General features: G+C 45.1%; 1 protein-coding gene across 1 annotated transcript in view; it reads right to left on the bottom strand.

Moving 5' to 3' along the window:
* Nucleotides 1-23,094, bottom strand: part of VWA3B (von Willebrand factor A domain containing 3B) — a 411,842-nt gene that overhangs the window by 322,455 nt on the left and 66,293 nt on the right. The window contains exon 7 of the mRNA XM_033949516.1: nucleotides 13,906-14,075. Within this exon, the coding sequence (XP_033805407.1) occupies nucleotides 13,906-14,075 (170 nt within the window). The remainder of the gene's footprint in view (nucleotides 1-13,905; nucleotides 14,076-23,094) is intronic.

Raw genomic sequence — 23,094 nt, 5'->3', positions numbered from 1 at the left:
ATCAAATTCTTAAAACCAGCTATTAAATATTTAATACAAACAAAACAAACAAAACTGGATAAAAGTAATCACAATGACTGTAGTATGTGTGTGAAAGTTGGGAAGTGAGTGTGAGTGTGAGTGATGGGAATTCAGTTCACTGACTAAATTATTCTGATATTTATTAATAAATTAAGCATTGGTAAGTTGTAAAAGTTCTGTAATGAAATGAACTGTGAGAGATAAAATTAAATTTGAATTGATTCAGATAATACTTGTTTTGTATTAAATATTTAATAGCTGGTTTTAAGAATTTGAGTTATCCAATAGACAGCTATTTAACTGACTGGAAAAAAAACCCCAAGCTTAGGCTTTAGGTTAATGAATATACATGAGGCAGATTTGCATATAATTGAGGTGACAATCATGCAAATCTATCTCATACATAATTCATTAGGGGATATCTTGAAAACCTGACTGGCTAGGGGTCCCCCAGGACAGGTTTAAGAAACACTGGGTTATCATATAAATATAAGACTGACTTTCAGGCAGTCCTATTTATGCAGTTAACCTTGTTGGTTTTGTGCTGAATATGGGCCCTTAAATTGCCAAGTATCGACTCCACCCATGGAATGTCCCCAAAATAGCCAGTTTTCAGTTTGGTGCTAACCCAGAGGTAGGCAATTCCGGTCCTAGAGAGCCGGAGCCAGGTCAGGTTTTCAGGATATCCACAATGAATATGTATGAGATGGATTTGCATGCACTGCCTCCTTGAGATGCAAATCTATCTCATGCATATTTATTGTGGATATCTGAAAACCTGACCTGGCTCCAGCTCTCGAGGACCGGAATTGTCTACCCCTGCGCTAACCAATTGTTTTCAGTTTAGCATTTAGCCCCAAACAGGCAATTTAACTGGCCAGGAGCCATTTCTGGATGGTTAAATCCCTTTGAATGTTGACTTCTTTATTATTACTTTATTTAGATTTGGCTCATACCTTTTCATGTATAACTCAAAGTGAGTTACACTGAAGTGCAGTAGGTATCTCTTTATCCCTGGGGGGCTCACAGTCTAAGTTTATACCCAAAGCAATGGAGGGTTGACTTTACATGCATAAAACTTCCAAATTAATGCATAAGGAGTTGATTTAGCACATTATAAATTTTTTACCTCAGTCAATCAAATTTTACAGACATAAATAAAGTTTTAAAATTTCCACAAAATGGCCATAAAATTTGACCCAAAAACAAACCAAAAATGCTTAGATCAGGGAACAAAACAGCATGCACACTTCCATTTCCAAAGTACACACATTTAAAAAAAACCCAAAAACTAAAAGTTTGAAGAGGTCTGTCTCATCTGTCTCCTTGTTGTCATGTAATTATGCAAAATTTGTTTTCCTTTGCAAGGCAGCTTGCCTCAAAGCCATCCAGCGTCTGAACCATCTTGACATTTCACTTCCTGTCATTGCTGTTATAAGTTTAAATTTAGCATTTTTGCAAAAATAGTATATATCAGATTTATGATAACATTCTTATTTCCCCTTGGAATATAATTGTATCAGTTATGTGACTATCATTACATAGTGTAACCCAGTTTTTCACTGCTTTAATAAATGACCTAAAAGAGGCCTGATTGATAGCTGCTTGAGATTAAACACTTTTAAACGATAATACTCGTCTCTTGTGTGAATAATGATCAGGATCAGGATCAGCATCCGGATCCCCCAATTCATGAGCAGGCAGAACAGCCAAATCAGGCGGAGGCAAGGACACGTCCAAAGCCACCACACCACCCAAAAAAAATCCTGTGGGGAAAGGAGACTGCTCAGGAGAAGAACACGCTTTTTCTTTTTTTAAACTCTGACTACAAAACCTCATGATTTTAGAGAAGGAATCTGGCTCCTGGGGCATAGAGTCACCCTTAGATGACTTAAATTTGCATGTCTTAGGCTGCGGCGGGTCCGCAGCTAGGCTGACCAAAGAACCAGCCATGCCGAGCCCCGAAAGTAATGGAGGCCGCCCCGCCAGGCAGGCTGAGCATTTGATCACCTACTTCTGTGGAGGGAAAGCTAAGCTGGTCGCTAAAGCTCCCCCTCCCCCCACCCACTTGTCCCACACAGTACGTGGTGCAAGAACGCTCTATAAGCACTAAATTTGCACAATCTTGGTATGAATTCACACAAGAAGACCCCAAGGACTCCATCCTAGCAATTTTCCAGGCAAAAATCAAAGTTTTGAAGAAGCAGGGAGAAGAAGAAAAAAAAGAGTACTAATAATCCAAGATAGCCACCAGCACCAAATTTGCACCAAAAACGTGATATTTTTCACACTTCCCAAAATCCCAAAAATGGCAATTTTAGGATTTTTCAGGAGGGGGAACACAGGGAAACATGCAGAGACTCAGAAAACCCCACTTTTTAAACTTTCTCCAACGTCTCTTACAAGCTGTCAGCTCCTAATACACTGTATTCCACATGCTCATAGCTCTTTCTCAGTAGCTGTAGAAGAATTCACTGCCACAATGCTGGGAATGTTCTCACAAAGCTGATCTTCGGGCTGCTGGTCAGACTCCACTATCTGACTATGCCACCACCACAGCAGACCACCGAGTGCACGCAAAATATCTGTGCCATTGGAAAAAAAAAAAAGAAAAAAAAGCAGGCAGGCCACATTTTGAATTTTTAGGTACTTGGAGGGCCTCAGAAAAAAATAGTTATGTCTTATTAAAGAAATGACAATTTTGCATGAGGTAAAACGCTTTATAGTTTATAAATCTTTCCTTTTGGCTAAATCTTAATAATAATATTGTAATTTATAGCTAAAGAGACATATGATCAAGAAACTGTTTTATTTTACTTTTGTGATTATGATAAACATACTGAGGGCCTCAAAATAGTACCTGGTGGGCCACGAGTTTGAGACCACTGATCTAGAGCAATTGGATTTTACTATCGGTAAAACCCGATGCTAAATAGCTAAGTGATGTTAGTGCATCAATTGCTTGGCTATTTTGCATGGGGTTTTACTAATTTGCATGGATTGGATCGGATAATGGGTGGATAGCAATGGAGAATCCGATCGATCAATAAACTGGTCAAACCAATTTAGCAACGATCGGTACACGATCGGTAAGTTTTGTGCATCTCCCAGTAACTTAGATGTACTCAATTATGCCACGAAAACCTTGGCATAAAAGAGAATAGGCCTAAAGTTTCAAAGCCTACCGGTACCTAAAACCACTATGGCACCATTAGGTGTGGTTCTTTAAATAGCACCTGGCGAATGATTGACTACTGCGTTTAAAAGCACCTATGAGTTAGGTGCCATTTATACTATAGAACCAGGGCCTATCTGGTTAGCACAAAGATAAGGCAGGAGTCCTTATCACCTACAAAACAGGAGGCAGTAAGGCACCGATTCTTGTAGGGAGACCAAAAGTTAGGTGGCGGTAGGCATCCTACCACCACCTAATTTAATTGGTTTAATTGGATATAAAAAACACAATAATTGACCGTGTCATTTAAAACCAATTAAAAACTAATTTTAAAAAATGTAGGTGCTTATAGGCACATACAGAACAGGCCACTGATGTTCCATCTACAGAGGCGCTTACTGTCAAAGTGGGTATGGTTTGCACCAGAAATGACCATAGGCACCAGGAGCCCCTGTGGACGCCATTCTCATTTAATTTAGGTGCTGGAAGTGTAGTCCAGTAAATCCCTGATCTACATTTCCAGTGTCTAATACTGCCGCAATTCTACAACCAGTGCTGGTACATTGTTACATGACTGGCACCGGTTTTGGAGACACTGGCTGATATTGGCACCAGTTGCAGAATCCAGCCCTAAGTGCTTCTGTGGTAATTTTTAAATATTGCTGTGTGCTAATGGCAACATTAGTACATGGTCATTAATGGGAAAAAATAGAAAATCAGGATTTTTACAGCTGGAGTAGGGCTTTAGCACATGTAAGGACCCATGAAGTCCTAGTTCTACTGCAGCATAGTAAAAGGATCCCAGTGTTGTTAACCAGGATGGGTTTCTTTTTTAAAATTTTTAATAAAGCAGTACCGTATTTTCACGCATATAACGCGCGCGTTATACGCGTTTTTACCTACCGCGCATACCCCTCGCGCGTTATATGCGTGAGCGCGGTATACAAAAGTTTTTAAACATAGTTCCCACCCCGACCGACGCCCGATTAACCCCCCCAGCAGGACCGCTCGCACCCCCACCCCGAACGACCGCTCGCACGCGCTCCCACACGCACCCGCATCCACGATCGGAGCAAGAGGGAGCCCAAGCCCTCTTGCCCGGCCGACTCCCCGACGTCCGATACATCCCCCCCCCGGCAGGACCACTCGCACCCCCACCCCGAAGGACCGCCGACTTCCCGACAATATCGGGCCAGAAGGGAGCCCAAACCCTCCTGGCCACGGCGACCCCCTAACCCCACCCCGCACTACATTACGGGCAGGAGGGATCCCAGGCCCTCCTGCCCTCGACGCAAACCCCCCTCCCCCCCCCAACGACCGCCCCCCCCAAGAACCTCCGACCGCCCCCCCAGCTGACCCGCGACCCCCCTGGCCGACCCCCACGACCCCCCCACCCCCCTTCCCCGTACCTTTGGTAGTTGGCCGGACAGACGGGAACCAAACCCGCCTGTCCGGCAGGCAGCCAACGACGGAATGAGGCCGGATTGGCCCATCCGTCCCAAAGCTCCGCCTACTGGTGGGGCCTAAGGCACCTGGGCCAATCAGAATAGGCCCGGGAGCCTTAGGATCCACCTGGGGGCGGGGCCTGAGGCACATGGGCCCAACCCGACCATGTGCCTCAGGCCGCGCCCCCAGGTGGGACCTAAGGCTCCAGGGCCTATTCTGATTGGCCCACGCGCCTTAGGCCCCACCAGTAGGCGGAGCTTTAGGACGGATGGGCCAATCCGGCCTCATTCCTTCGTTGGCTGCCTGCCGGACAGGCGGGTTTGGCTCCCGTCTGTCCGGCCAACTACCAAAGGTACGGGGAAGGGGGGTGGGGGGGTCGTGGGGGTCGGCCAGGGGGGTCGCGGGTCGGCTGGGGGGGCGGTCGGAGGTTCTTGGGGGGGGCGGTCGTTGGGGGGGGAGGGGGGTTTGCGTCGAGGGCAGGAGGGCCTGGGATCCCTCCTGCCCGTAATGTAGTGCGGGGTGGGGTTAGGGGGTCGCCGTGGCCAGGAGGGTTTGGGCTCCCTTCTGGCCCGATATTGTCGGGGAGTCGGCGGTCCTTCGGGGTGGGGGTGCGAGTGGTCCTGCCGGGGGGGGGCAGGGCAGGGCGGGTAAACGGAGAGTCGGGACAGCGCACGGAGAGTCGGGGAGGGCGAAAGGAGAGTCGGGGTGGCCAGAGGAGAGTCGGGGCGGGCGAAAGGAGAGTCGGGCGGCGATGGGGGAGTCGGGGCGGCATGCGCAGTATACGTGTGTGCGCGGTATATAAAAGTTTCTGTACATAAAGTTGTGTTTTTCGCGCGCTATACCCGTGTGCGCGTTTTACACGGGTGCGCGTTATCTATGTGAAAATACGGTAATTCACATTGAGTAAATCTAGCTCTCTCATACAAGCTTTCTTTAAAAACTTCTGGGTAGCCAGGTTGATAAAAATACAAATCATACATTCTTCAGATATATCTTTAATGTCTGCTAGAGAAGAGCAGATTCTTTGTAATCTTATAAATTGACTTAGAGGTGGACTAGTTTTTCTTTATTAGGATAAAGGCGATGAAACATGAAATAGTTATTCTATTCAACCTTCTTCCAATATACGGTAGTATGAAGACATCCACGTGCTTTGATGATTCAGATATTCAAGAAAGCAATTAAAGTATGATGACATATCATCACAAATATAAGATTAGAATCTAAAGAATTCAACCAGGAGACAAACTCATATAATTTCTTCTCAGTCATTTCAAATGAAAAATATATCATCCAAAAAATGTTTCCAAATTGTACAGCTTGATATTTATCCAATTAATACAAATATTTCTCTTCAAATCTTGCTATGTACAACACAACTACGAGGGGCAGCTGAAAATTTCTCAGCCCAACCAACAAAGTTGGGGTAGTAGTCTTCATCGAGGGCTATACACTTAGTCCAGTAATTTTTCCACTTTTTTCGTTCCATCAGAAAAATACGGAATGAAAAAAGTAGAAAATTACCCCCCTCTTCTACAAAGTCGCACTAGCAGCTGCTGCACGGCAACAGCCCCAAAGCCCTTTAAATCTCTATGGGCTTCGGGCGACTTTGTAGAAAAGAGGGTAAGTGTATAGCCCTCAATGAAGACTGGCCCAACTTTGTTGGTTGGGCTGAGAACTCTCGTATAGAAAGAGCTAAAGATCCTCCCATAGCTTTTCCATGGATCTGTTCATACTATTGGTCTTGAAATCAAAAATAACTATTTTGTAAAATTAATTCAGCAAGATCTAAAAACAAACTTGTTGGGACTCTGAATGCTGAAATTCTCTGATCTAATATGGTTGCAATAACATTTATGGCACCATCCTGACAAATTTGTGTATATAAAGGTATAATATTCATAGGACTTGTAATAGTAAGTTGTGGTAAGCACTTGTAGCTTAAAAGAGCTTAACACAGTACACACTGAGGCATCCTGTAGTAAGTGCCCCTGTTGCAAAGCTGCAGTAGAGATTCCCCTGTGGCAAATGCACTGAAGCCCATTCAATTCCTATGGGCTTCAGTGCATTTGCCGCAGAAGAATTGCTACCATGGTTTTGTTAAAGGGCCCTAAAAGCCCAATGTGTGAATGCAAACCACACAAGTCTGGGGGTGGAATGGTGAATATATTTACATTGGTGTGATAAACAGGCCTCCTTCACAGATGGAAGAAGTAGATAGAGATTTAATACTAGACATTCAGAATATATCTAAAAAAGGGGAAGTCTTGCTAATAGGTGATTTTAACATGCCAGATGTTGATTTGGGGTATCCCTAATGTGACCATTTATTTTTTTCATCAAAACGGGACATCTATTAATATTCAGTCCTGCCTCCAACCCCACCCTAGCCACACACCCCAATCCCGCCCTAGCCCCACCCCAGCTCCGCCCCAATTTTTTCCATTCATTTTTCATGTATACATAATATCTTATTAATTCATAATGGTAACCATAAATTTTTTTTAAAAACCACAAAGCATACTATACGCAGTTCCTTCCTATTTCTCCTACTGTAAACCGCGTCGAGCTCTACGAACGTGCAGATGATGCGGTATACAAACCTAAGGATTAGATTAAATTAGAAAATGTTAATTATCATTTATATTTGGGGGGTTTTCAAAGATGTCAAGGCAGATGACTTTAAAATATGCATTGTCACCTCACTAACTATAGAAAAATAGACCAATATAGTACAGATATAAATTCTCAAAACAGACACAGTTTGTTAACTAAATTGAAAATAAAATCATTTTTCCTACTTTTGCTGTCTGGTGATTTCATGAGTCTCTTGTTGCGTTTCCTTCTGACTGTGCATCCTTTCTTTCATTTCTTTCTTTCTGCACTCAGACCCAACAATTGTCCCTTTCTATTCCCTCCCTCCTTCCTTCCTATGTCCTTAGTGCCCACAGTGCCTCCTTCCTATGTCCTTAGTGCCCCTTCCTATATCCTTAGTGTCCTCGGTTCCTCCTTCCTATGTCCCGCTCACTGCCTTCCAGCCTTTGTCTCCACCCCTTCCCCTATGCTCTGGCATCTCTCTCTTCTCCTTTCCTTCCTTCCTTCCCACTCCACCCCATGGTATGGCATCTCTATCTCCTTCCCATCTCTCTCCTCTCCTTCCATCTCCCCCTCCCACTCCATTATCTGTCATCTCTTCTTCCTTTCTCTCCTTCCTTCCTCCTGGTCTGGCATCTGTCTCCTCCCCCTTCCCCCATATACCCTGACATCTCTTTCCCCCCCTCTCCATGGTCTGTTAGCTCTTTTCCTTTCCCTCCCTCCCATGGTCTTGGCATCTCTTTCCTCTCCTCTCCCTTCCCTGGTCTTCCTTTTCCCTTCTCTCTCCCCAATTGGGTGCAGCACTTCTCTTCCCCTATCCCCTCCACAATTGGGTGCAGTAGCAGCTTTTCTCTTCCCATCTCCCCCCTTGGGTGCAGCAGCAGCAGCAGCTTTTCTCTCCCCCCCCTCGGGTGCAGCAGCTTTTCTCTTTCACCCTCCCCCCCTTGGGTACAGCAGCAGCAGCAGCTTTTCTCTTCCCCTCTCCCCCCCTTGGGTGCAGCAGCAGCAGCTTTTCTATTTCCCCCCCCCTTGGGTGCAGCAGCATCATTTCTCTTCCCATCCCTCCCATCGGCAGAGTCGCAAGCTTCCCTCCATCGCTGACCTATCTTCCATATCTTATAACTTGCTGCTCTTCCTTGCTTCAGGCCTACCTCATTGCCGGGTCCTGCCTTCGCAGAAACAGAAAGTAGGCAGGAGTCGGACCCGGCAGCGAGGAAGGCCCGAAGTAAGTTATAAGCTTCCCTCTGTGTCTCCCTTAGCTTCCCTCCGTCGCTGCTCATAGTGAACTCCTGCTCCGAGGCTCTAAACCACACGTGCTGGCTTTCCTTCTCTTCTCCTCCCCCCGGGACATAACTTCCGGTTTCGGAGGGAAGAGAAGGGAAGCCGGCACGAACATGTTAGAGCCCCAGAGCGTGGGTTCAATTTGAATGCTGGAGTCAGCCCGGGAAGGAACATTGGCGGCAGCAGCAGGATTAGGGTGCGGAGAACACGGCGGCAAGCAGGCGCAGAGAACACTGCGGGGGTTTGGCGCTGGACCGACCGTCCCCTTGTCCCCTGAAAATGGGACATTTCGGCATCCCGAAGCGGTGGCTCGGGACAACCGGACAGTCGGTCCAATAATGGGACTGTCCCGTTGAAAACAGGACATATGGTCACCTTAGGTATCCCTATTACAGGGTCTTCTAGAAGTAGGGAGATACTGGATTCTTTACAAGAACTGTTCCAGCAGTTGGTAATGGAACCCACACGGGTTGGGGTCATACTGGACTTAGTGCTTACAAACGGGGAAAGTGTTTCTGATGTTACAGTGGGTGATTATCTGGCATCCAGTGATCACTACATGGTACAGTTTAATATTAAGATGAGTATAGAGGATGGCGCTGATAAAAGACCGCATCATTGATCACCTAGACGGACACAATCTGATGAGGACCAGTCAGTACGGCTTCAGCAAAGGACGATCTTGCTTGACGAACCTGCTGTACTTCTTTGAGGGAGTCAACAGGCAGATAGACAAGGGTGACCCGGTCGACATTATATATCTGGATTTTCAGAAGGCGTTCAACAAGGTTCCGCATGAACGACTTATTCGGAAAATTGAGAGCCATGGAATAGAGGGTGAACTACTCACGTGGATTAGAAACTGGCTAATGGATAGGAAACAGAGAGTGGGGGTAAATGGACAATACTCGGACTGGAAGAATGTCACCAGTGGGGTGCCGCAGGGCTCGGTGCTTGGACCCGTGCTCTTCAACATATTCATAAATGATCTGGAAATAGTGAGTGAGGTGATTAAATATGCGGATGATACAAAGTTATTCAGAGTAGTGAAGATGCAGGGGGACTGTGAAGATCTGCAACACGACATAACCATGCTCGAGAAATGGGCAGCAACATGGCAAATGAGATTCAACGTGGATAAGTGTAAAGTAATGCATGTTGGTATCAAAAATCCCATGCATGAATACAGGATGTCCGGGGTGGTACTTGGGGAGACCTCCCCAGGAAAGGGACTTGGGAGTACTGGTCAACAAGTCGATGAAGCCATCTGCATAATGTGCGGCGGTGGCGAAAAGGGCAAACAGAATGCTAGGAATGATTAAGAAGGGAATCACGAACAGATTGGAGAAGGTTATCATGCCATGGTACGCCCTCACCTGGAATACTGCGTCCAGCACTGGTTGCCGTACATGAAGAAGGACATGGCACTACTCGAAAGGGTCCAGAGAAGAGCAACTAAAATGGTTAAGGGGTTGGAGGAGCTGCCGTACAGTGAAAGATTAGAGAAGCTGGGCCTATTCTCCCTTGAAAAGAGGAGACTGAGAGGGGACATGATCAAAACATTCAAGATAATGAAGGGATTAGATTCAGTAGATAAAGACAAGTTGTTCGCCCTCTCCAAGGTAGAGAGGACGAGAGGGCACTCTCTAAAGTTAAAAGGGGATAGATTTCATACAAACGTAAGGAAGTTCTTCTTCACCCAGAGAGTGGTGGAGAGCTGGAATGCTCTTCTGGAGTCTGTTATAGGGGAAAACACCCTCCAGGGATTCAAGACAAGGTTGGACAAGTTCTTGCTGAACCAGAACGAATGCAGTTAGGGCTGGTCTTGGTTAGGGCACAGGTCTTTGATTTGGAGGCCGCCACATGAGCGGACTGCTGGGCACGATGGACCGGTGGTCTGACCCAGCAGCTGCAATTCTTATGTTCTTATGGTATTGAGAGGGCTCATTCAAAAGCAAAGATTCTAAACTTTAAAAAAAACTAACTTTGTTTGTATGGGGGTTTATGTTAAGGAATTATTGTCTGGTTCAAGGGGAGATCCGGGAAACTACAGACCAGTGAGTCTGATCTCGGTACCGGGTAAGATGGTAGAGGCGCTGATAAAGGACCGCATCATTGATTAACTTGACAGACATGGGCTGATGAGTACCAGTCAGCACGGTTTTAGCAAAGGCAGATCATGTTTGACGAACTTGCTGCACTTCTTTGAGGGAGTAAACAGACAGATGGAGAAGGGCGACCCGGTCGACATTGTATATCTGGATTTTCTGAAGGCGTTTGACAAAGTTCCACATGAACGAGTCATGGAATCGAGGGTGAAATACTCATGTGGATTAAAAACTGGCTGTAGCATAAGAAACAGAGAGTGGGGGTAAATGGACAATACTCGGACTGGAAGAGCGTCACTAGTGGGTGCCACAGGGCCCGGTGCTTGGACCATGCTCTTCAACATCTTTATAAACAATCTGGACATTGGTACAACAAGTGAGGTGATTAAATTTGTGGACGATACAAAGTTATTCAGAGTAGTGAAGACACAGGGGGATTGCGAAGATCTGCAACATGACGTAATCAAGCTCAAGAAATGGGCATCGACATGGCAAATGAGGTTCAATGTGGATAAGTGTAAAGTGATGCATGTTGGTAACAAAAATCTCATGCACGAATACAGGATGTCCGGGGCGGTACTTGGAGAGACCTCCCAGGAAAGAGACTTGGGAGTTCTGATCGACAAGTCGATGAAGCCGTCCACGCAATGCGCAGTGGTGATGAAAAGGGCGAACAGAATGCTAGGAATGATAAAGAAGGGGATCACGAACAGATCGGAGAAGATTATCATGCCGCTGCACCGGGCCATGGTGCACCATCACCTAGAGTACTGCATCCAGCACTGGTCGCCGTATATGAAGAAAGACACAGTACTTCTCGAAAGGGTCCAGAAAAGAGCGACTAAAATGGTTAAGGGACTGGAAGAGTTGCCGTACAGTGAGAGATTGGAGAAACTGGGCCTCTTTTTTTCGTGCATGAGATTTTTGTTACCGACATGCACCACTTTACACTTATCCACATTGAATCTCATCTGCCATGTCAATGCCCATTCCTCGATTATGTCACGTTGCAGATCTTCACAATCCCCCTAAGTCTTTTCACTACTCTGAATAACTTCGTATTGTCCGCAAATTTAATCACCTCGCTCGTCGTACCTATGTCCAGATCATTTATAAAGATGCTGAAGAGCACGGGTCCAAGCACCGAGCCCTATGGCAGCCCACTGGTGACGCTCTTCCAGTCCGAGTATTGTCCATTTTCCCCCACTCTCTGTTTCCTATGCTCCAGCCAGTTTTTAATCCATGTGAGTATTTCACCCTCGATTCCATGGCTCGCAGTTTTCCGAAGTAGTTGTTCATGCAGAACCTTGTCAAACGCCTTCTGAAAATCCAGATATACAATGTCGACCGGGTCACCCTTGTCTATCTGCCTGTTTACTCCCTCAAAGAAGTGCAGCAAGTTTGTCAAACAATATCTGCCTTTGCTGAAACCGTGCTGGCTGGTCCTCATCAGACCGTGTCCATCAAGGTGATCAATGATGCGGTCCTTTATCAACACCTCTACCATCTTTCCTGGTACTGAGGTCAGACTCACTGGTCTGTATTTTCCCGGGTCTCCCTTCGAACATTTTTTGAAGATTGGCATAACATTCGCCACCTTCCAGTTCTCCGGAATCTTTCCCGATTCGATCAACAAATTGACTATTAGTTGAAGCAGTCCAGCTATGGTCCCTTCCTTGATGACCCTCGGATGGATTCCATCTGGTCCTGGGGATTTATCGCTTTTAAACATATCAATCTGCCTGCATACCTCTTCTAGAGTGACCGTTAACCCTGTCAGTTTCCCGTTTTCATTTCCAGCATATAGCCTGATGGGTTCCTCATCTTCTTGTCACTCTCCTCTTTTCATCCACTGTCTTCCCCTTCTATATGGCATCTTCTCTCCTTCTATGGCTCCCCCTTCCATCTCTCCCTTCACCCCCTTTGGTCTGGCATACATCTTCTTCCCTTCCCTCCTCCAATGATCTGGCATCTCTCTCCTTTTCTTCTCTTCCCTCTTTCACACCTCCATGGTCTAGCATTTCACTCTCTCCTCTCCCTTCCTCCCACTTCTATCAGTATCTTCCCCCTTTCTTTCCCTCCAACCCAATTCCATTCAGTATCCTTTCCCCTTAGGTCTCTCTCCTCTTTCCCTTCACACTAATTCCATCAGCATCTGTCCCCTTTCTCTCCCTCCACCACCCTTCTATGCTCCTTTCTCTCTCCCTCCAAATCAGCAAGGTCCCACGATGACTGCATCTGCCGCCTCTACTCCGGAAGACGTAAGTGACATTAGAAGGGATGGATGCAGGGAGTTGCGGCAAGGTTCCGAGATGACTGCGTCTGCTGGTCCACCCCATCCGACATCACTTACGTCTTCCGGAGCAGAGGCGGCAACCGCACCGAACTGTAGGAAGGTCTTGCGATGACTTTGTCTGCCGCCTCTGCTCCTGAATAAGTATAGCAGCCACGCTGAGATGCAGGTCCCATTGTAGAGCAGCGCAGGAGGTTCCGGACCCGGCCGGCTGTGTATCACCCTAGGGCGTGCACCCAGGGCGGTCCGCCCCCACCACCCCGCCCTTGCCCTTGATACGTCAAGCAGGCAGAGCTTCAAATTTGCTTGAAGTATGAAATTACCCAAAAAGGGGACAAAATTACATCAAATTAAAACAATAAAATGGGGAGAGCAGAACACACACAATTGCAGTCATACATGTAGAAGAAAAAAACTGTAGAGGGCACTATACTGCACAGTGAAGTATGCTAGAGGCAGAGTGAAAAATACAGAGTGGATTCCTTCTGCAGCATGCAGGTATGGGGAAATAATCCAGCTGTCTAGAATACCTCACCTATTGCACTGGAAATTATGTTATGTCAAGCCAGGAGCATGCTTCATTCATTTGCAACTCAACATAAATTATGTTGCTGACAGCACAAGAAAGACTTTGCAGGTCCATAAAAGGAGATCATGAGGACCTTTCATATAGTAATGAGATTAATAAAGCTGTGTACTCTGGAGGGTGGGGAAAAGGAAGATTTATTTAACTTATCCAGAATGAGCTGGACCTTTCAGCAGTTATTTTCAAGCAACCGTTGCAAGTATTTTTATTTGTTTGATGTTTGGCTATTAATTTTTCTATGTCCACAAGCAGGGATGAATTAAGCCTAAGGGAGAATAGTTTTTCAGCTAACGCAAGTCCCAACAAATCAACAAGTAACACGAGTATTACTAAGCAAAGCACTATCATTGAACAAAAATAATGAGTCTTTGGAATGTTTTTTTTAATCTGCTCTACCTACCTGCCAGCAGTCACTTGACTTAATTCCTTCAGGAATGTCACAGTTTCTTTTTCTTGTGAATTAAAAGAGATCGTGTGAACTGGACAAGGGCTGCTAGCTACTTTCTGAAGGAACAGATACTTCAAACTCTCAGGAAAATCCCCAGCAGCAAAGTAATAAACTGTTTCAGCCTGTGAAAGATAGAAATCTTGCGTGAGTTATGTTGCTTTAACTAATAATAAAATAAATATACCTATCTTAAATCATTACATGGTACGAACTGTTTTACAATATATTTTTTTTAATAAACAGGTTTAGTGATCCTTGAAGGAAACAATTCTTTTCCTTGACCGATTTTCCTTCTAAGCTGTGTATAACTGCATGCACACACAGCAAATCAGCACTTTATTATTTCATATACTGTTTCTAAAGAAGTATTATCAAATCTTGTAAATGCACCCTCATTACTTTGTATACTCTGAAGAAGGACTATCCAATAAAGTCAATTATTCTGTATACTTTGAGCTTTATTATTATATGGTATCTCAGTACTGCAGATTGCTGAATCCCAGCACAATCCCACCCCCTTATCCTGTCCCCTACTCTCTCGATCAAAGCCCACACCCCAGAGGATCCCCCTCCCACCCCTACAGCCATATCTCTTTTCACTAATAGTCTAGGGTTCCCAGGGTAGGAGCAATCCCCAGTCATTCCTGCCCTTCTGGCACTACCTGTCAAAATGGTGCCCCTAGCAATAGTCATACACGACTACTGTTGGGAGATTATGTCTCCTTATATGGAAACACGGGGAATATGATAGGGGGAAGGGTGTCACCAGTCCCTTTATGCTACAGCCCAGGATCTTACATATAAATTAACTGAAGATACTGAGCTGAGTGTAGTTAAGGTTTTCTCTCCCTTTGAAGTCACTGTGTGAGGCAAAAGGATCAAGAAGAGCTAGAGCAACAAAACCAGGCCAGTAGACAGAGAGAGATCAAGGAGATCGAAGGATTTCACACCACGGAGAGACACATTGAGGAGGAAGTCAGGGAACTCGAGAGATTCATTGAAGAGGCATACAGGACGAAGGTGGAAGAGAACGAACTTCAGATGAAAGAAGAAGCTACACGGATACCAACATGCATGGGAGAGCAAGAAGAAGATTACCTCAAGGATGACACCCACAGAGGACTACCGCAAGAGGGGGAGAATTTGGCTAGTCGAGGCCCAGAAGAAGAAAGAGTAAAGCACATTGAGGACATTGACCTGAGACCGAAGCGAAAATTGAAGAAGGGAAAGTCAGCGATCCTAGTGGGAGACTCGATCCTTAGGCATGTGGACAGCCACATAGCAGGAGGGAGAGAGGACCGACTGGTGACCTGCCTTCCGGGAGCAAGAACCAAGGACATCGTGGACAAAATTGGAATGATCCTGGAAGGGGCGGAGACAGAAGAGACAGCTGTAGTGATCCACATAGGGACGAACGATGTCAGCAAGAGAGACTACAAAAGAAGCACGCTGTTAGAACAATTCAAGATTCTGGGAAGGAAGCTGAGGATGAGGGCCCAGAAGATAGTGTTCTCAGAGATCCTACCAGTACCGAGGGCAGATGTGAAAAGACAAGAGGAACTACAATCAATAAATACGTGGATGAGGAGATGGTGTGAGGAAGAAGGATTCCACTTCGTGAGGAACTGGACGGCGTTTTGGGGCAAGAGCAAGCTCTACAGGAAAGATGGACTGCACCTCAGCGCAGCAGGAACTAGACTCCTAGCAAACAACGTCAAGAGAGGAATAGAACAGGCTTTAAACTAAGAAGAAGGGGAAAGCCGACAGTTGACCAAGGGTTGACGATTCGGAAGACGGTATCCTGTGAAGATACTGAGGGGAAAAATGGCTGGGAAGAAACAAGGGACAAATTGCAGGAGTCGACGAACCCAGAAGAAGTGGTTACAATGTCTGCAGCAAAAGAGAAGAAAATATGGACCGAAGCACAGGGAAAGGAAAGGAGGACAGCAAAATACCAGGATCTAAAGTGCATATATGCTAATGCAAGGAGCCTAAGAAACAAAATGGGGGAGCTAGAAGCCTTGGCCAACACAGAAGACATCGACATCATTGGAATCTCTGAAACATGGTGGAATGAGGAAAGCAAATGGGATACAGCACTACCAGGATACAAGCTCTATCGCCAGGACAGATCAGGACAAAAAGGAGGTGGAATAGCCCTATACATAAAAAAAGGCATACCATCCACAAAAATGGACACAGCAGAGACGGCCAGCAAGCTGGAATCTCTATGGATCAAAATACCGGGAAGGAAAGGGCCTGAAATAAAGATGGGCCTATTTTATCGCCCACCCGGGCAAACCAGAGATATCGATAAGGAAATGGAAGCCGAGATGAAGTGAGAATGCAAAAGTGGCAATACGGTTATTATGGGAGACTTCAACTACCCTGGGATAGACTGGAGTCTTGGAAGCTCGAAATGCACTAGGGAGACAAAATTCCTGGAAGCTACACAGGATTGCTTCATGAAACAGCTTGTTAGAGAACCGATGAGAGGAAATGCCACTCTGGATCTAATCCTAAATGGGTTAAGGGGACCTGCAAAGGAAGTAGAAGTAGTGGGACCGTTGGGAAACAGCGATCATAATATGATCAAGTTCAAGGTTGAGGTAGGAGTGTCAAAAGGCAAGAGATCCATTGCGACAACCTTTAACTTCAGGAAAGGAAACTACGAAGCAATGAGGGAATTGGTAAGGAAGAAACTTAGGAACACTTCCAAAACATGGCTAACGGTAAATCATGCCTGGTCCTTCTTCAGGGACATGGTGAGTGAGGTGCAAAATCTGTATATCCCCAGATTCAGGAAGGGGTGCAAAAAGAATCGAACAAAAGACCCGGCGTGGATAACCAAAACAGTGAAGGAAGCGATAGGCAATAAGAAAAATTCATTCAAGAAATGGAAAAAGGACAAAACTGAGGGAAACTGGAAAGAGCACAAGAAGCATCAAAAAGAATGTCACCGTGAGGTTCGGAAAGCCAAAAGAGAGTATGAAGAGAGGCTAGCAAGGGAAGCAAGAAATTTCAAACCATTCTTCAGATATGTTAAAGGGAAGCAGCCGGCTAGAGAGGAAGTAGGACCGCTGGACGACAGGAAGGGAGTGGTGAAGGAGGAGAAGGTAGTGGCAGAAAGGCTTAACATGTTCTTCTCGTCTGTATTTACAAACGAAAACACGTCCAACATACCAGAACCTGAGCAATTCTTCAACGGAAGTCAGGCAGAAAAATTAACATCCATAGAAGTGAGCCTTGAGGACGTTCGTAGGCAGATAGAAAAACTAAAAACTGACAAATCCCCGGGTCCGGATGGCATACATCCTAGGGTTCTGAAGGAATTAAAGAAGGAGATAGCAGAACTACTGCAGCAAATTAGCAACTTATCCCTGAAAACAGGCGAGATCCCGGAAGATTGGAAGATAGCCAACGTTACGCCCATCTTTAAAAAGGGATCAAGAGGTGACCCGGGAAACTACAGGCCGGTGAGCCTGACTTCGGTTCCGGGGAAAATGGCAGAAGCACTGATAAAAGAAAACATCGATCAATATTTTGAAAAACATGAACTTCTGATAACCAGCCAGCATGGTTTCTGCAAGGGAAGATCGTGCCTAACAAACTTATTGCACTTCTTCGAAGGGATCAACAAACGGATGGACAAAGGAGACCCCCATAGACATCATATATCTAGATTTCCAAAAAGCCTTTGACAAGGTGCCCCATGAACGTCTACTCCGGAAACTGAAGAACCATGGGGTGGAAGGAGATGTACATAGATGGATCAGAAACTGGCTGGAGGGTAGAAAACAAAGGGTAGGAGTGAAGAGTCACTACTCCGACTGGAGGAGGGTCACGAGTGGTGTCCCGCAGGGCTCGGTGCTCGGGCCGCTGCTATTTAATATCTTCATAAATGATCTAGAAACAGGGACGAAGTGCGAGATAATAAAATTTGCGGACGACACCAAACTATTTAATGGAGCTCGGACTACAGAGGACTGCGAAGAATTGCAAAGGGACTTGAACAAACTAGAAGAATGGGCGGCGAAATGGCAGATGAAGTTCAACATTGAGAAATGTAAAGTATTACATGTGGGGAGCAGAAACTCGAGGTACAACTATACAATGGGAGGCATGCTATTGAATAAGAGTACCCAGGAAAGGGACTTGGGGGTAATGGTGGACATGACAATGAAGCCGTCGGCACAGTGTGCAGCGGCCGCTAAGAGAGCGAATAGTATGCTTGGTATAATCAAAAAGGTATTACAGCCAGAACGAAAGAAGTTATCCTGCCGTTGTATCGGGCGATGGTGCGCCGGCATTTGGAGTACTGCGTCCAATATTGGTCGCCGTACCTTAAGAAGGATATGGCGTTAGTCGAGAGGGTTCAGAGGAGAGCGACACGTCTGATAAAAGGTATGGAAAACCTGTCATATTCTGAGAGATTGGAGAAGCTGGGTCTCTTTTCCCTGGAGAAGAGGAGACTTAGAGGAGATATGATAGAGACTTATAAGATCATGAAGGGCATAGAGAGAGTAAAGAGGGACAGATTCTTCAAACTTTCTAATAACAAAAGAACAAGAGGGCATTCGGAAAAGCTGATAGGAGACAGATTCAAAACAAATGCTAGAAAGTTCTTCTTTACCCAACGTGTGGTGGACACCTGGAATGCGCTTCCAGAGGATGTAATAGGGCAGAGTATGGTACTGGGGTTCAAGAAAGGATTGGATAAATTCCTACTGGAAATGGGGATAGAGGGGTATAGATAGAAGATTACTACACAGGTCCTGGACCTGTTGGGCCACCGCGTGAGCGGACTGCTGGGCATGATAGACCTCGGGTCTGACCCTGCAGAGGCATTTCTTATGTTCTTATGTTCAAGGAACCACTGACACTGCAGAAACTCAGCAGAGGGACTCCAATGACTCATGATCTCATTATTGACTCTAGATATTCACATATACTTTTGGGTACCCCAATATACCATTGTTCTGTGAGTAAGGGTAACTTATACTGCAAGGTTGACTCTATCTTAGGGGGGCAAAGACATCATGCAAGTGACCCTGAAAGACACTCTTTGCTAAAGAAAAAAAATTTATTTTGAAGGTAAAAGTTACAAGATAGAGTTAATTATTGGGAAAGCTTCTATTTAGTGTTTAATTCCCTTCCACCCATCCCAAGGAACTTCTATGGTTTAATAAGCTCATAAATGAAAAAAAAAATAAATTAATTAGGCAATAAGTGCCTATCTTCTTAAGCGTGATTCTACAAAAGATAGGCACCTATCATATGGTGCTTAGTGGCACCTAACTCCAAAGTTAGAACATAGGGGGTGGAGAAGAACATAGGCATCACGAGGCGTGATTCTCTAGTCTGAAGGACTTTGATGCCTATAATGTAGGACTTTAAAATCCTGGCCTACATTACAGATGCCTAAGTTTTTTCTTAGGTGCCGATAGGCGTGATTCGGTAATAGGCACCTAAGCGTGATTGACACATGATAGAAGCCTACATTATAGGCCCCCTATCTTTTTAGACACCATTTACTAGGGTTACCAGATGTCTGGGAAAACCCAGACATGTCCTCTTTCTAGAGGACCAGACGGGTGTCCGGACGGACTTTCCAAAACCCGCCATATTGTCCAGGTTTTGGAAAGCCCTGCAGTGTCTGGAGGGCCTTTGAGCATGCGCGAATGACATCACTCGTATCTGCGTATGCTCTGAGGCCCTCCAGACCCGGTGGGAAAGAAGAGACGAGGCTGGCTGGGGGCAGAATGGGGCAGGGTTGGAGGCAGAATGGGGTGGGGCGTAACAGAGCAGGGCCATGAATCTGAGATTTTACAGCTTCAGATATGGTAACCCTACCATTTACAGAATTTTTCCTTTACTGCCTAAAAAACATGTGTTGGTAGGAGATCATGCAGTAAAGTTTAAAATGGTCGTGTGCTAATGGCAAAATCAGCACATGCTCATTAATTCAAAAAATGAGAAAATGTGACATATTCCAGCTGCAACACAAATGGCCTCAGCTTGTGGGAAAGACTCGTGTAAGAGGCATGCTAAGGCCACTTTTGCCATGCCTTTAGTAAACTGTCCCCTTAAAGAGAAAGGGCTAGATTCACTAAGCAAACTGATTGTGTACTGATTGGTTAGCGAGCCCTTTGCAACCCGATTTCCCCCCGACTCGATTCACTAACCTGTGTACTGATCCAATTCCGATCCATGCATGCAAATGAGGGAAACGGCATGCAAAGTAGGCAGGGGCGCGATTCACTAAACAAAAATCTTGAACACTGACTGGGCTGGCCAATCAACAAGAAGCGACTGCTGGGGACCAGTCGCTCACCTCCTTTCTGACTGTCCTGCCAACCCTGCAGCCCTGAAATAAACCCGCTCTCTACCTCTGCTCTCTGCATTGACCTGCTCTCTGCCTCCCCAACTCTCTCTCTCTCTCTCACCCAGCTCTCCTGCTCTCTGCCACGACCTGCTTTCCTCTTGCCGCCCTGCGCAGCCCTGACTCTCCAGCTCTGCTCAGCTCCGACTCGCCTGCCCTTCCCCATAGTGCAAGCCCATGGTTTTAACCCACGGGTTTAAAGCGGGTTAAAACCACGGGCTTGCGAAGTAAAAAAAACTGTAAAGTAAGTAAAAAAAGCTCTGCCGGGCACGAAGGGCATGCACAGACCACCCACAGTCAAGGAAGATGGTCTGCGTATGCTCAAGAATCGCTCTCCAGCAATCCGTGCGGTCGATGGGGGGCGTTCCTCCGATCACCCCCATTTGCATGCTGGCCCTTGGTGAATTTGTCAGCCTGCCGCGGATTGGCCACGAATCAGGCAGGTTAGTGAATCTAGCCCAAAGCCTCCTTAAGAACATTGAAGGGTTCACAAATATTTGACATTTTGCATCAGTTCTTGAAGATATTCATATGGAGTTTGTCATCAGATGAAAAATTGTTAGAACAATGATTCCAACTTTGTGAAAGCCTTTTCTGTAATTGGCCAGAATTATAGATGAAGGCAAAGATGCAAGTCACAAATTAGAGGCTAAAGCAGCTAGGGCTCTTCAGCTTGGAGACGAGACAGCTCAGGGGTGATATGATAGAGGTAAATAAAATACTGAGTGGAGGGGAGTGGGTAGATGTGAATTGATTGTTCACTCTTTCCAAAAATACTAGGACTAGGGGGCATGCGATGGAGCTACTAAGTAGTAGATTTAAAACAAACTGGAGAAAATATTTCTTCATACATCGTGTAATCTGGAATTCATTGTCAGAGAATGTGGTGAAATCAGTTAGCTTAGCGGGGTTTTTAAAAGGTTTGGATAATTTCCTAAAAGAGAAGTCCTTAGGCCATTATTGAGATGGCTTGGGGAAATCCACTGCTTGTTCCTAGGATAAGCAGAATGAAATCTGTTTTACTACTTGTGGTCTAGGTAGGTACTTGGGACCTGAGTTGGCCACTGTTGGAAACAGGATACTGGGCTTGATGGACCTTCAGTCTGTCCCAGCATGGCAATTCTTATGCTCTTATGTAGATGATAATTAACCTGCAGACCCAGTCAGAAGATATCAGTAATACTGCAGCCTGGCCTGATTTGAAAGAACTTTTTTTTATCAGCCTGAGCATACCGTTTCCTGCCAGCTGTGCTGGTTTAACAACAACTCACAAGTGCACCCACATGAGTGACAGTCATTTTCAAAGTTTAGTTTTACATAAAGCACAATGGACTGAATTGTAAAGCAATAAAGCAGTTGGGATATAAATATTAACAGCAGGTGTTTTCATTTTAGGCACTGTACTTTTACTTTTACTCAAAAAGCATTATATTAGGCAATACTTTTTTACTTTCGCTTAAGTACATTTTTAATGTGTTCCTCATTGTACTTTTACTAACGTATTAAAACCCTGCATTTATTTTTACTTTTATTTAATTACTTTGACCTACTACTTTGAACAATACCGGTATTAAGACTTTAAAAGGTGCTTCCATTTTCATCTATTGCACTGCCTTGATTGACATATTATTGTTCTTCTTGTTTCTTTACCCTTCCTCCTGGCCCCTATTGGCTACCTCTCCCCATTCCACAAAGAAACATGTGGGTCCATATTCAGCAAGACGTATCCAGGTAAGAGCAGGCAATTCCCACTCATTAAAGCCTTACCCAAATATTCAGCAGCATTATCCAGATAATGACACTGAAGCTACTTTACGACCACCCTGACGCTATCCTGGTAGTGATGACGGTGGATCCCGGGCAGAATTTCATGTTACCCAGTTAGCAGTAGTGTTCAGTCTGCTGACCAGGTGACTACCCAAATAGAGTTATGACAATAAAAAGGCTGTCTTAGCATTATCTGGGAAAACCTCTGTTTAGTGTTTAATTCCCTTTCACCCATCCCAAGGCTTATCTTTGCTTCATAGGCTTTTCAGCCAATTAGGAGGAAAACATTGTAAATTGAGACAGTTTTATTTTCCTTATTTTAAGAAAGGGTTTGTTTATATTCTAATTTTATATTACTGGGATAACTTGTTCTATTTTTTTTTTCTTGTCTTAGTAGATAGAACTTAGCTCAATTTTCTCTCTAAGGAACTTCTATGCTTCTAAATTAGCTGATAACACAAAGTTATTACATAACAAGAGGATTGTGAAAAATTGCAAGAGCACTTTGTGAGAGTAGGAGACTGGGTATCAAAATGGCAGATGACATTTATCATGAGCAAGTATAAAGTGATGCATGTAGGAACGAGGAACCTGAACTATAGTTATGCGATGCAGAGTTCCACAATAGGAGTCACCGCCCAGGAAAAATATCTAGATGTTATCACTGATGATATGTTGAAACTCTCTGCTCAGTGTGCAGTGGCGGCTAAGAAAGTAAATAGAATGTTAGGAATTATCAGGAAACGAATGGAAAACAAAAATGAGAATGTTAACATACCTTTGTATCACTCCATGATGTGGCCATACTTCGAATAATGTGTGCAATCCTGGTCACAGCATTTCAAAAAGACATAGCGGAATTAAAAGGTACAAAGAAGGATGGTGAAAATCATAAAGGGAATGGGATGACGTCCTTATAGGGAAAGGCTAAAGTGGCTAGGGCTCTTTAGCCTGGAGAAGAGATGGTTCAGAGGAGATACAATAGAGGTCTA

Source organism: Geotrypetes seraphini, chromosome 6 (genome assembly GCF_902459505.1).
Source record: "Geotrypetes seraphini chromosome 6, aGeoSer1.1, whole genome shotgun sequence".
In the NCBI taxonomy this organism is placed as follows: Eukaryota; Metazoa; Chordata; class Amphibia; order Gymnophiona; family Dermophiidae; genus Geotrypetes; species Geotrypetes seraphini.
Note: the sequence above shows the minus strand (reverse complement) of the source record. Positions and strands in the feature narration are given on the sequence as shown.